The sequence below is a fragment of the Anguilla anguilla genome, chromosome 10, assembly GCF_013347855.1.
Source record: "Anguilla anguilla isolate fAngAng1 chromosome 10, fAngAng1.pri, whole genome shotgun sequence".
Lineage (NCBI taxonomy): Eukaryota > Metazoa > Chordata > Actinopteri > Anguilliformes > Anguillidae > Anguilla > Anguilla anguilla.
This window is the reverse complement of record NC_049210.1, coordinates 15,704,202-15,718,917: the sequence shown is the minus strand read 5'-3', so window position 1 is coordinate 15,718,917 and position 14,716 is coordinate 15,704,202. Positions and strand designations below refer to the sequence as shown.

At 45.0% G+C, this 14,716-nt stretch overlaps 1 protein-coding gene across 2 annotated transcripts; it reads left to right on the top strand.

The window, feature by feature from the left end:
* Positions 1-277: 277 nt before the first annotated feature.
* Positions 278-14,448, top strand: rad9b (RAD9 checkpoint clamp component B). Of its 2 annotated transcripts, XM_035379895.1 has the most exons (12): positions 278-790; positions 1,891-1,961; positions 2,265-2,402; positions 2,836-2,950; positions 3,970-4,069; positions 4,565-4,671; positions 4,878-4,984; positions 7,476-7,540; positions 8,186-8,320; positions 11,248-11,512; positions 13,553-13,735; positions 13,929-14,448. In XM_035379895.1, exons 1-11 carry the CDS (start codon positions 757-759, stop codon positions 13,727-13,729), a joined length of 1,314 nt encoding a protein of 437 aa, XP_035235786.1. In that variant the 5' UTR covers positions 278-756; the 3' UTR covers positions 13,730-13,735; positions 13,929-14,448. The 2 variants fall into 2 exon arrangements, with proteins under 2 accessions (XP_035235786.1, XP_035235785.1); XM_035379894.1 differs by having other exon boundaries at positions 13,553-14,448.
* The last annotated feature ends 268 nt before the right edge of the window (positions 14,449-14,716 follow it).

Sequence of the window (14,716 nt, the reverse complement as noted above, 5' to 3'; positions counted from 1 at the left end):
GATTCCTCTAATTGGATGCAAAAGTATCCATCAAAATCTGAAGAGCCTAAAACAATTTTTTTATGGCAATCACGATAACACTACAAATAAATTAGGCTACCATAACTGCCCTTTATCTCTTGATGAATGTATAGGTGAACATTCTCAGTTTCCATAAAAAATGCTGACAGTTTGGAATTCTAAAGCACGTAGTTCGACTATGGTAAATCAGATGTGGTAAATTTAAGAAAGCTGTATAGTTTCAAAATTATACATTTTCAAATATCAAACAACGTAATAGTGGTAGGAACGTTTAAGGTAAGTTAAATAAATGCACGTCGGGTTTAATACTGTGGTTTGTAGGAATTAGATCCACCAGATCCGACGTGGAACGAGAACTTGGCTGCGGCTTCACTTCAAGCAAACCGCCCAGCCAATGATGCAAAAGGGCAAAAAAAAGTTTCCGCTGGTCGCATCTACTGACTGAACTCTGTCATCCCGCCACAGGTGTGGCAGCGTCACTAGCGTCGTACCAAGGCGCGAGGGTACCGAACGCCGGTGACAGAAATTTCCACACAGGCTAGCGTACGTTGTTGTGTGTGTACCTGGGTGAACTTAATATGAAATGAAACGATGAAAGAAGAGTTAAACGATAGTTTATATACGAAGTAACGTTGGCTACCTATAACTAAGAACCCACAAGTAAATTTATGTCACCGACGTTGAGAGCATAACCCAGCAGAGATAAATTCACTGAGTTAACGTTAGCTAGTCAAAATGAAATGCGTCATTGAAGGAAACAACGTGAAAGGTATGCTAGGTTAGGAAATTTGCTCGATGAAACTAGCCTATAAGCTTGTCGTTTTGTCAAATTTGCATCGTTATTGTTTAGTTTGAATTTGCCTTTGTAGATTTATATTCTTGCGGGGTTACCAGTTCCCTAACGTTAGGTAGACTAGTAGCATACACAGTAAAATGTCCAGTTTAACTCTAACTGTGTTAATTCAACTCTTAACAGATTGCACTTGGTCATTCCAGAGTGGGACCAAATGTTATGTGTTAGTGTTGCATTACGTTAGAGTTGAATTAACACCGGACATTTTACTGTGTAAGCCCCTAAACATAACCTAATGTAAGTGGGTGAACGCACATGCTTCATGCTATGCATGCCTCCTTGCGTCTGGAAACGTACTTGAATTTCATTGAGCTACGTGAAGTGGCTGCACCCCGGGCGACCTTGTTCACATACTGGTCAGCTTACTTTTTGTCTGACTGGAGGTGTAGAAGGTATATCCACTAGGGGCAGATCAGTGCTTTTCTTCAAATGATTCCGCCATTAGTCTTGGCTTCCTAGCACCTGCACCTAATTTAGCCTAAACTGTGTACTGCCCCCGCGGTTTATGTGGGTATTGCACCTTGCTGCCGCGCTGCGTTAATTTTGAGGACGTGCACTTAGGATGCTAGTGAATGACCACAGAATACTCATGACAGCAATCTCGTGTTCACGATAAGAGCACATGTCTCAAATATGCACTGGTGTTTGGGTTCCTTGCATAGAGTATGTACCAGGCCTTTTTCACCAGACTCAGTAGCGATTAACAACGTTAACTTTGTCATTTGTGTTGTGACCACATATTTTTGATGAAACGCTACATGTAGCGGTTGCTTAGGTAGTGTCGTTCCCGATTTACTTAGTACATTTTGACAAAAATCATGTAAATTAATATCACATTAGCTTGTTTACATTTATTTTGGTAAGATGTCAAAAAGAAATAGAACTTTGCTAACTTATTCAGTTATACCTAGCCTGGTGTAAGTGGAAAGAGAAAAAAAAATCACCATTTATTAGTTTGTTACTATGTACACAATGCAGGGAGAAAATTAAGTTGTTTTTTGCCCTTTTATTGGCAGTCTTTGGGAAGGCCCTTCATGCGCTCTCACGCATAGGCAATGAGCTATGGCTGGACCCTCTGGAGAAAGGAGTAAGTGGCATCAAGGATAAGCAATGAACATAGGTTTCCAAAAAGTAGCCATTTCTTTCTGGTCAAGGTTAGCTTGATAAGGGTTCAAGCAAAAAAAAAAAAACAACAAAAAAAACCTGTTTTTATACAACATTAAGTTTTTTTTAATTAAATGTAGTATAAATGACAAGTTTTGTTATCAGTGGCTAAAGCAGCTGCATGCACCAGTGATTGATGGATCTGGGCCAGTCTAAAACCAGTGAGTGACGCAGTTTAAGTTATGTGACAGTGTTCAGTCTTGGCCCCCTCTTCTTCCCTCTGCAGTTGGCAGTGAGGTCAGTGAACATGGCCCACTCAGCCTATGCCTGCTTCCTTTTCTCGCCGCTGTTCTTCCAGCAGTACACTCAGGGAGCAGAGCTACCTCGTGACCCCACAAACCTCAAGTGCAAACTGGCCATGAAGGTACAACGCCATCCAAAATCTGTCAATTTCTGTGGAAATTTCTCTTTGGCCTCACGCACACCACATTAAACAAGGAACATACTTCTTAATACATTGCCTGAAAGTACACGAAACAGTACACATTAAAGAATTAATTCTAAATAACAATATAGGAATATAGGATGCATGACTTATTAAAAAATGTATTAAAAGGCCCTTGGCATGGTTGTGGTAGGTTCAGTAAAAACAGGAAATAAGGTTATTACAAGAAACATATCTGGAAAACCAGGAGGACCACCAACAAGCATTAAAAAAATAAGATTTTTTAATGCCAACCTGCTGTAAATAAGGGGGTGCAGGGGTCTGAGGACTGCTATTGTTCTGCAGACAAGTGACTGATGTCTGGTTGCAAAGGAGCGATGGGTAAAACAGGTGTACACTTCCTGTGTTTCAGTCAGTGCTGCCACTTTTCCGTTGCCTAGCTACCATTGAGCGCAATGTGAAGAGGTGCAAAATATCCATCAGCCTCCCCGACAGCCGAGTGATTTTCCAGTTTTTCTGCAGGCATGGTAGGCAGCACAAGGACAAATGAGTATATACTGCACTATTATTATTTGTATTTTATTTTATATGGAGGTAGTGAACTAGGAAATGGCAATGTAAAGTCATTTAACAGGGTGTTGGCCAACCACAGTTTGTATTATAATGACTGCTCTTTATCCAGCTTGCAATCTGCCGTCAAAATATCAGCCGTTGCTTGTTTTTTGTTTTTGTTTTTGTTTTTTTCCGTTGAATTAATGGATGGGTATTACAGTTCGGGAATAAGCACTTATACCTGCCTTTGCCCTTTCCTGCTGATGTTTTTCACTTGGAGTTCCATGCTGACATCATCTTAGTCAGTAGACACCACCTTAGACACCACTGCTTATGAATCATCAGCAAGCTGCGCACTGCATTTGTCCCTGGAGCTCCTTTCAAATTTTCCCTTAACAAACACCCAGTCACAGAGGCCTCCTCTTGCAGCCATGCAGGTTTTAAAATGTAATCTGATGGACAACATTTAGATTAACTGAAGATTGTGTTCCCTACATGAATATAAAATTAATATGAAATGCTTTTGTTAAAACCAAATTCCTTTTTTGAAGGCATAATTTATTATCTGTAGTCATTGAAGTAATTACACCTTTGTGCTGTATAGACAGAAGATCAACCTAAGGTTGTCTATATCAGTATCACATTTGTTCAGAGAATAATCTTTCTGATTATCCATTTCAGATGTGGCCACATGGCATGTAGTAAACAGTAGAGGGCAGTGGATCCTGTCTAGGTAGTTAATTCTCCATCAGAATAAACTGCTCTCAATGTTGAGTGCAGAAAGTGGAAAGGCAGTATTTTTTATCTCTCTAGGTGTGTATTCTGTTTGTACTCTGTCTCTTCTTTTTCCTTGGTTAAACACGTTAGTACAGTTCACAGTATACTCACATTGCACGGTGTGCCAATATTGTTATTGAACATGTCTTTATTGAATGAACATATGTGTGCTTACAGAAAGTATTAGTGCAGCATGTCCCTATGTTGCACGACACAGGTATCACCAAAACACACAATCTGGGTTTCCAGGAGTGTGAGCCCCTCCAGGCTGTCTTCCCAGTCCATCTCTGTCCCAACGTTCTAAAGGCCCAGGCCAGGTGAGAAGCTGCTAGTTGAGACATGTCTTTGTATGTGAAGACAGTTAGGGTTTTTTGAATGTAGCATTTAAGTAAAACTTTTTTTATTGTAAATGATGTGCAGATGTGAGTAGGTGCTTGTTTTCCCCTGAAAAGTGGGTTGTGGAACATGCTCAAATCACTGACCTGGCGCAACTGGGTTGGTGACGTTATTCGGTAAATCGTGATGAAATTGGACCGAGCAGAAGAAATGCAGTCACTGCCCTTTTCTTTTGACTCTGTTATTTCAAAATGTGTTTCCCCTCAAATGTAATGAGGTCACTGGTTTACGCAGAAGGGAAAAGAAAAATATAGCAGGCAGGAAAAACTGAGAAAGCTGAAGACCAATTTTGCCTGATGGTGTTTTTTTAGAAAAAAGCTGCTTTTCAGAGGATGGTGGTTGTCAGTAGGATGTGTGAAAATTACATAATAACACTCTTGTTTTTCCCACCTGTTTTTAAAATATTTTTTTACCAGACTTCTTGGTGACATTGTAATGCACTTTCCTGTCTACCAAGAGGAGGTCACTCTGACACTGTCTCCAATGAGGGTGAACGTGAAGAATTTCTACGAAGAGGATAAGGGTTAGAGATAGTTCTGTCTCATAGTTCTGTGTTGCTTGTGCATGTGTCGACTAATTATTTTTGTAACTTCCATTAACCTTCTTTGTGTTTCAAAACTGTTCCAAGTTTTCAGTTTTGAACTGGGTAAAAAGATCTAAGTGTGTCAAAATGGCTGCTGGTGCTTGCCTTGTGCCTGGTCTCATGACAGCCTGTTTATTTGGGAGCAGAGCTCATGAAGGCCATGCACACAGAGATGTCCCTGAACCCGGAGGAGTTTGACTATTTCCAGGTTGGAGTGGACTCTGACATAACCTTCTGTCTGAAGGAGCTGAGGGTAAGGGGTTATTTTAAGATGGGTCGTATGTTTTTATGAGGGCTTATTTATGACCCGGGCTGGAATGTTCAGGAGTTTTACCTACTGATCATATTTGCACCCAGCCCAAGCAAGAGCAGGCATTTTTTCAGGTGGTTTGACCTCCCCAAAGTACTCTTGTCTTTCCTCTTCAGAAGGAAACTGATATCACTAATCAGATTTGGGCAGGAGTCCCTTCCTGCACACCGGGGCATGTTAGACAAGCAATGTGGGCTTCTTGTCGCTGATGATCGAACCAAAACACAATACTGAACTATAAACATGTGTAAAATCACTACTTCTACAGAAAGACAGTTACTCTTGAAATTATCCCTAGAATAGAAACAGAAGGGAAAAAATTAATATATGTGCACTATAAAGGGTAAAAATGGATGATGGTGGTGCTAAATGTGAGGCGTTTGATCATTTTTACAGTACAATCCAAAAATCTATCCTGCTTTATATATCGTCCAGGCTACATGGCATTCCTTCATTGTCATCGACATCAGAAATTTAGTTAAATGTCGTGAACTAATTAGTTTTGTGTTCACACATTTTATGGGAATGTTCTCCTTTAAACTTACATCCTGTCACTGGGCTAATACGGTTCAAAGGCACCTCAGCCCCCTGTGATTTTTGGTTAGTACACTGGGCATTAATCATGGAATAGCAGGCTACCTACTGCTCGGTACATTAGCACCCCCTGTCCCGTGACCTCTGCCCTGGTTTCCTCAGGGCCTGTTTGATCAGCATATGCAGTGGAATCTCCACTTAGCGTAGGTGCTCGTTACGAGGCGCAGCCTTACGAAGCCTCCGACATCGACCGCTGCGTGATTCCGTCTTGCCCTGATTCCCTCGGGCAGGTGGACCTGGCTTTGCATAATTGAGCTGCCTACCTGTCACATTGAGTTACAGGGTCATTCGCTGCATGGGACACTGGTGGCATGGGACACAGCGTCACATGACTGGCCTTTTCCTGTTGACTTACCATGCTCTCTGACACTGGGCTTCAGTGAAACTAGCGATGTTAATCCTTCTCCTGTTTACTGTGGGTCTTGTCAGAAAGCAGAATCTTTGTACATGTTGTTTTTGTTTTTTAGTCTATATGATACTTGCACTATGCCTTAGTCACATTGAAAATAATTTAACAGCTTTTCACAAACAAATTATTCTTGATTCACCTATTTGAAATACCCAGTCATGATAGTAAGCCTGTACCATTGCTGCAAGATCCACCAGGGTAATCAATTCAGGGTAAGCTCATTAATTAGCATCTACAGCCCTCGCTCCCTGGGTGCTAGTAGCATTTGGTGGGGGCGTTGAATGCACTGAGGCTCAGCTCCAGCACCAGAAGGGTGTCTGATGAGTCGATGATTCCATTTTCCCGCAACCTGGCGCTGGAGTTCTACGACTGCCCTCTTCTTCAAAGCGCTTCACGATGGGCTCCTTCACGGCCGCTTCCTGCTCGGCTGTGAACTCCTTTCCCTCCGGCGCTTCCTGGTCTTTTGTGATAGCAGCCAAGACGATGGCTGCCTACTCCACACGGATATCCGTGCATTGGGCCACATGTACAGGAACCTGGGGCTAGGCCCTGCTGCGCATGCTGTAGTTCCTGGTGCTGTACGAGCCCCCAATGATCACCGCGATCTTCAACATGTTGGCGCAAGCCACCACCGTCACCCACAGGGTAACCAAATATTCTTGTGAAACCTATCACAGAAGGTCTTAAATTCGTCAAATTTACTGCCATCCACAATTCGAGCAATGATCTTTCTCTGACATTAAAATTCCACTCCCCGACGATGCCGTACAGTTCATGAGCTGGAAAGAGGTGCCTCAGGCGGCTCTACGGTAAGTTTCTTTTGGTAGTTAAGGGTTTGCACCACTTTTCGAGCTAAATGGAGTGCATGGCTGTCATCTAAGACATGGTCTGTCACACCAGACTTTCTGCTGGAATGTCAGCTCCTCCCTTGTTTTCAGCAGACACCTCTTCCCCTGTTGCAGCTTTTACCAGTGGAGGTCTACCGAGGAAACTGGTCCCTCGCTTCCGCACAATAGTACTCTTGTCTGCCATGGGCGATGGAAGTTCCGCTTGCTGAGCAGGAACCCGTCATGACAGCTGTCTATGCTGTGGGTTCGGAGGAGAGCCGCGTCAGGCCAAAGTGCTCCCGGTTGGGGAACATGTCCGCCTGTCTTGGAAGCGGCCATGAAGAGGAGGCCATCGTGAAGCACTTTTAAGAGGAGCGCAGCCCGTATTACTCCAGCGTCAGGTTGTGGGACGCCATGACGTGCGTCTTCAGAATGTGACCAAATGTCACAGTGACAGATGACCAGTTACTCTGCCTCATGAGACGTACTGCCACAATTGGTGTTCAAACCAGTTCTGGACTGTGGAGTACCTCAGGGCAACAAGAACCAGTGCTTGGAATAGAGCTCCCACCATGAAGTTTGATAAAGAAATCTCTGTCTTTAGGGGTTGCTGTCTTTCGCTGAGTCCTATTGTCTGCCTGTGGCCATCCACTTTGGATTACCTGGGAAGTAAGGCCTCTTTCCTGAACTTTTCTCCTTTCAGATATTGTTATTATTATTATTGTTCCAGTGCATGAATGGGCCTCATGGTCTTGTATTGAATGCAGATAGTCAGTAGCCTCACAGGGTGATGCACAATTGGCTCTAGCCTCACCCTGGGATGGTAGAGTTTTAGTCGGCTGCAATTATGCTGAGTGCTGCAGCAAGCGTGGTTTGGCATTCCAAATTGGGGAGAAAAAAGGGAAAATTATAGTAATAAAAAACTATTCGTACAGCACTTTTCATACACAGAAATTGTACCTCAACGTGCTGCATGGCAGAAATAGTGACGCCTGTTAGCTCCCCGTTTGGGCTCACATACTGTTTTGTGAAACATGTTAGTCCATTTTAGCAGAGGGAAAAGTGCTGTCTTGCCCTACCTACGTTATTGTGTGACCTCTAAGAGCCAAGGTGAGTGGGCTGTTCAGACTGTGCCAGAGAGCTCAGACTCTGGGCTTAGGATTAGTTACCCACACGCAGGGTAAACTCAGGGACAGGCGCTGGAAAGAGACGATTAAGCAAATGTCAGAATGTAAAGTGATTGCGAGCGGAGTGTAAATACAGGTCCCCTTGCTGTTGCTGTTTTTTGGGACGGCTGCCCTTCTGCTCTCTCAGGCCGATATCCTTCTCTGTGGTGGACATGGTGCTGGAGGCGAGCGTGGTGCTAGCCACCCTGGCTGACCCGGAGAGCAGAACCCCCTCCCAGGCTCCAGGCCCCCAGGAGGAGGCCAGGACCCCTGGCGCACCAGGGTAAACCCCGTCTTTACCCTCGTCACCTTCTCCACTGCTTCCACTGGCAGAGCTTCGGGCAGAGGTCACGGGTTCAAGCTTCTGCAGGTCCTCTCAGTGGTGCTGTACAATACAGGGCTCTCTGTGAGATGCACTGCAGACCTGTCTGAGTGAGGACAAGGCTAGTCCCTGATGATTCAGTGAAGCGGAACGGGAGCGCGCTCACGCAAGCACGAATGGCCGCACACAACCTCACACAACCTCACACAACTCCACGCAGGCAGGCGCTAATAATTTGAAGCTAAAAGCATATTAAAAAAAGAACACACTCCTGCTCCTTCAGCCCCCCCAGTCATCCACTGGCTGGTTTCTGCAGGGCTGAGCGCAAGGCTCACTGCAGCTCTGTGACGGACCGAGCTGTCCGCGCATGTGGGGCAGAGCAGTACTGTGACAGAGGCCTGATAGTCTGTCTGTAAGCCTCGTGACCGCTAGTGACCCTTCCAGCTCGGGCCGTGATGTCAGAGCGGCTCTCCGCCGCTCTGTCCGCGTTAGCGTCTGCGCTCTGAGCCGGAGAGGGTCCCAGCCGGCTCTACTGCGCATCACCGCACATCTGGGGTGCCCACGCACACTGCAGTCAAGCTTAAAGCACTCTGCGCTGATGCTGGAAACTGAAGGCTCCCGTACACACGCAGATTTAACGCAGTCTGGGCATATTTCAGTTTAGGTTAGAGATTGATAAGTAATGCAAATCTGTAAGGACACAAATGTGACAGGCTGTTTATTTTCCACCTGTTTTAATGTAGTTTTTTGTTTTAGATTAATATACCGTACATTCATTTTCATTTGCTAATATGAAAGGATTGTTTTTTTCTTCTTGTAATCTGAATATGGACTCTATAATCGGCTGTTGAGGGATTGTTGCAGCTTATGTGGTATTTGTAAAGACTCGCATGCAAAGATGAATCCCCAGAGGATTCTTTTCCCCCACAATATCAGCGTTAACACCAACTCCTCAGAGAGAACACAGCTTGTTTAAATTTGGATCTGAGTTCCACTGCAGTACCACTGAAACCCCAAAATACGTCAGGATCCAGGAAAAGCAGCATTCATTATATAACCACTAATAATTACAGACTGCAGCTCTTCCTACCTGACGAGAGATGGCATGATGGCCACCCCCCTCTTTGTTCAGTGAGGGGCTTAATTCCTCATCAAAGGGCATTCATGGGGGTGTCGCGAGTCTCAAAGTTCATTAACGTTTTCTGAAAAGTGATATTTAAATTCTATAAAAGGAGTAAATCTAAATCTGTTTAACGTTTAATCGTATTGTGAAATTGTGTGCACGGAATACATTTGTCATGTGTTTATTTTTAAAGCAGCGAGGTTGAAATCTAGCCTTGGTCTCAGGCAGTTGTATTACCCGGCTCTCAGACCAAAGCTCAGCAGAGGTTTGCTCTGTGGTGTGGTATGCACAGAGTGTGTCCTTACCTAGACTCGTTTCTCAGGCAAATGCTGTGTGGGTCAGTACCTCCTTTAACATTTTTTGAAAGATATTTTCACAAGTATACTTCAAACCAGAGATAGTATAAATTGTAAATGAAAAAAAGGTTCCTAATAGAGCTTGTGGCATGAGACCATGTATTCAGTGTTTACACTAGCTTGGTGACTACTGCTGTGGACTTCTCTAAAATACATACATTCAGGCACATAGGCTGATGAGTATTGAATGTATTTTCATCCTAGTGAGGGAAGAAATGAACAAGTGAAGTGAAGAGGTTGTGCGAATAGGGGGTAAGATCACAAGGCTTCAGCTGCAGAGAGCAGCGTGGAATTTACTGATGACAGTAATCGAATGTGACTTTTTTGTTTGTATTTTAAACCCGGTGAAAAGCAGCCCCCCCCACTGTGGTTATTTTGGGCATGTGAAATTCAGAGACCTCGCCAGCCACGTGCAGGTGAGCAGAGAGCAGGGGGAGAGGCCTGCTGCTCACAGCGTGTGGCTCTGGAGCTCTGCCATCCAAGGCGGGTGCTCCAGAGGTTATTCAGAGAGGGGGCGTGGTCTCCTCCACCACTCCCCCTAACACACACAAACATACACACGCATGCCGGCACGTGCTGAGCCAGCCCCTCACGCGGCACAGGCTCAGACACGCATCAGACGCGAGCACGTGGATTATCTGCACAATCAGGCAACTGCACAGTCTGCGCACGCATAGGCACACACACATTCTGCCTCCATGAGAATGCAGTATACTCACTTATCTCACCAAAGGCTAGTGTTGAGGGTGTCATAAGTCTCAAAGTCCATTTTCCTGAAAAGAAAGCTTTAACTGAAGAATATAAGATTCTTAAAAAAATGTGATCCTATTGTCAAATTGTCTTGACAGAATATATTTATTTAATGTATTTCTTTAGAAGAGAGGACTGTCTGCTCTCCTTATGTATAGTTTCACTTTACTCCGACTGGGAAAGGTTACAGGTGGAGATGAGATTACAGTACAAAAAGGGTCACGATATGGAGTTGAACTGGGTACCCTGGAGATTTTCAGACGGGGTGGGAGTTGGCTGCCCTGCTGACCACATGGACTCCCTTACCGCATGTATTTAAAAAGTGCCATATATTATTCCTACAATTAAAGCAGCATTTCAAATGCAGATTACTTGAGGGACATAGTCTTCTCATGTTTCTAGTCTGGCACTTGCTTCTGCTTGGAATCAGACTGTAGTTAGTAGTTATTTATGGCAGTAACCTCTCATGAATTCAAGTCAACATGACCGACTTGATCACATGCAAGTTCTTTCTCAGAACTGCAGCACAGGTTCAAAATATGAAAAAAAAAAATGAAAAAAATGTTTTTCGGGCGGTCAAGTTGTCCCTCAGTGATGTGACGCTGTAGTAACGGAGGGAGAGATGGACTCTGCTGACACAGTGCCCGACATGTTTTCAGGTGCGGAGGTGAAACAGACTCCCGCAGTCCTGCTGCGTCCCAGCCTCCCGTCCAGGGTGACATCACACCCCGCCTGGGCCCTGTGGAGCAGCTGGTGGCCTCCAGTCAGGGCAGCCCTGTTTTCAGTGGGCAGGCCCGTATGAGAGAGCTCCTCGGCCTCCACAGCAGGGCTCATGTCGATGATCGAGGAGAGGTCAGGGCTGACGGTGGGCTGGGGTCGCAGGAGCCCGCCAAGACTACACCTGCGCCTCCAGCTACCTTGAAGGTAAGGAGGGCAGCTCACATCTGCACCCTGATGGTAAAGCAGTGCACCTCTCCTTTTCCTTTAAGATCACTTTATATTTGAGTCCCAATGAGTTTTAAAATATTGAATATTCAAAGCTCTCTGAGAAATAGCGTGCGGTTCATTGTTGTTTTGAGGATTTGACAAACCCTGAGAAAATGGAAATTTCTGGGCTGCAAATTTGGGTATCAAATTTACAAGTGCAGTGAGGAAAACAATTTGTAGTGTGAGTTTCTGTCCAACAGGCGTAGCTGGCGCATGTAATGAATATCAAGCATCATGCTAAGAGGTTTGGGTTTCTGCAACATTTATGAGAGATCTACTTGCACCTAAAGCACTTGAATGATGCCTACTGTCTCAGTGCAGGAATGACAGTGATGGCTATCCTTTATATAGTGCCTCCAAGGCAAATCCTATAGCCTTCCCTTGCCAAATCTGGCTCTCATTCTGGCCATTAATTATATCCAATCTTAATAGGATGAGTAAATCCAATTTAAATCTCATGGGGACTTTTGGTGCAAAATGGCTGCTATACACAACCATCAGATTGGTTCTGAACATCTGTTGCAGTTGGTGATGTCACCTCCCCTATGTATCAAGTGCTTTGAGAATCCTGAAAGGAAGTTTTATCAACGAAATGCAATATTGTTGCAAAGTGAAGGTAACATTTTGTTTAGCTGATTGGTTTAGCCTGACGAGTGTTTGCATGGCCAGACTGAGACAGCGTGATATAAAATTACACAGCACAAAACATGACACAGTGCAGTCCTACACACCCTGTCATCGGAGCAGAACATTCAGTACGCTGGTACATTAGTGGAAAATCACTGGCAGCCTCCCGGCAGCGTCACGACCACAACCACCGCATTCTGACACCCCCGGTGGAAAGACGCATAATTGCAGCCTTCGAAGGGATTCACGACGCCTGAGTAATTCCCACTCTTGCTGCGCAGACTTTATGAATCGGCTTGTTGGCCCCTGAGGTTATGAGCATGGAATTGCATCACCACCATTTACAGTTTGTGTTTGCCCACCTGTGTATGAACTGCAGCTCAGGGATTTTTTTTTTATTTTTACGAAACCATTGGTCTCAGCTTTTCACACATACACGTCTGTGTGTCTACTGCACGCTCAACCAGAAGCAGAAGCTTATCAATACTGTAGAACGTTAGACTTTTTTCCTCAGTCTCCCGGGTTGCTGTTTCTTGGAGAGACGGCGGGAAGGTTAGCTTGATGTTAGCGGTGCTGTGTGACTCAGGTGCCAGAGCAGCAGCTGTTCCTGACTGCTGCAGCGGAACTGAACCCTCCGTCCCTCGCGTTCCATTTCTGTCCTCTCCCCGATGTCCCCTCAGCTGCTCACTGACCTGCACTTAAAATAAATTATCTGCTCATTTTTGTCTTGACTGTAGTTCAGTGACGGGTTGAATTTGCTACCTTCAAGCCCCTGGATATGGCCAAAGTACATTCTTAGTACAAAATATATAAATTAAATAGTGAACCAACAAGAATAATTTATGTATTTTTGTGTAATGCTGTAATCTTGTGGTAAATTCTGTAACATAATGGAATGTTGCTTGAGTAGATATTTTGTTTCAGGTTCGCCTGAACTTTCTTTTCGTAGCTGACATATTGCACCTGCAGGTGCACACACCAGTTATGTTTTTGGCCTGTTGGGAAGAGTTGAGGCCGTGAACTAAACCTGCAGACCTGACTCAGCTGATCAGCCGTCAGATCACATCGTTCGTTGAACATGTTTGTATGTGCGCTTTTGCTTAATCCACCAATGGGCATTTTGTTTAACGGCTTCAAAAACAGAATTTCACCCTAATCTGATACACTAAACTGACTAGTTGTAACAGTCACTGGTGAGACTATGAACTTTATGCAGAAGTTGTTGAGGGCCAAAGGTTCTGCCTGTGGAAGTGAATGGCAGGTGCAGCGTTTGTGTTCATGTGATGGGCTTTTGAGAGTGCTGCATCCTGCCTTATCCACCACTAACCCGTTTGGGGGCTGTTTTGGCAGTTCTGCTCCCTGCTCTTCGCTGCCGTGTCCGGGCCGCAGGGTGGCGGCGGCACCGCGGCAGCGCCCAGTCTGGCGCGCTGCAGCGACTCTGAGGAGGAGGAGGGACACGACGCGGGATTCGACGCTGACCCACGACCTCCAGAGAGCCACGCCTCCGCAGGACGCAGAGAGATCTGACCACAGGTGCCTTCTATCCGCTCGGCCCGTAGGAAAAAACGGTGGTGTGCAGTCTGGGGTTCCTGAGAGCGTTGCCACATAGGCCAGCTTCGGTTTTTATTCCACTGTTGTGTGTTCATTTGAAATGGTTGGTACTGTTTACCTGAGGTGTTACCCTGCAGGTCCCACGACTGACTTCTCTTTGGTCTCACCCTGATAGGCACACCAATAACACACTGCAGGAAATTCTCTGTGAGCAACACACTGTACTGTACGGTTCTGGATGAATTAAATGAAAATGTTTACCTTCACTGATACAGGGCAGAAGCAGACCCCTATGTATTTGATTTGTATACATTCATAAATAGGCAGGTGTACATGGTAGCTGATTGTCCTGAAAACCAGCCCAAGCAGCACAAGCACAGGCTGGGATACAGATTGTGCCTTTGTGGCTCCTCCATCAATACCTGGGCATTGTGGCAGAGACGCAAGGTCACCTCTGCAAGCACCTACCCGCAGTTCATCCCACTAATGTCACCTCAACACAATGCACTAATAATTAATTCACAGCTCAGTCCGAGGGTGTGTCGTACTAGGGCGGGGGCAGCCTTTGGTAAATACCTGAGAGGCTTCTGAAGTATGCCATCTCATTGTATATGCCACTGTAAGTTCTGAATACATGACCTAGAAATTATAAATGTACGATAATGATTTTGGGTGCTTGTGATACTTACGAAGCAATACAGAAAGGTGTTCCTTTATATGAATCTCCTTCACCATTTTGTATACCACTCCACCGAGATGTATACTTGTGTTGATATTAGTCGGTACCTGTGGTGAGATTGGCAACAATGAGAACAGTGGGATCAATTACCACAAACTAAGACGCAGTGCAGAGTGCTTGAATACAGTATGGAAGGAACGTTCCGTATGGGATTTTCCTGGCACGGTAGCAGGCAGGTACCATGTTTTCAAAACAACCTCTCGCAGAGCGGGCAGGGACTGTGG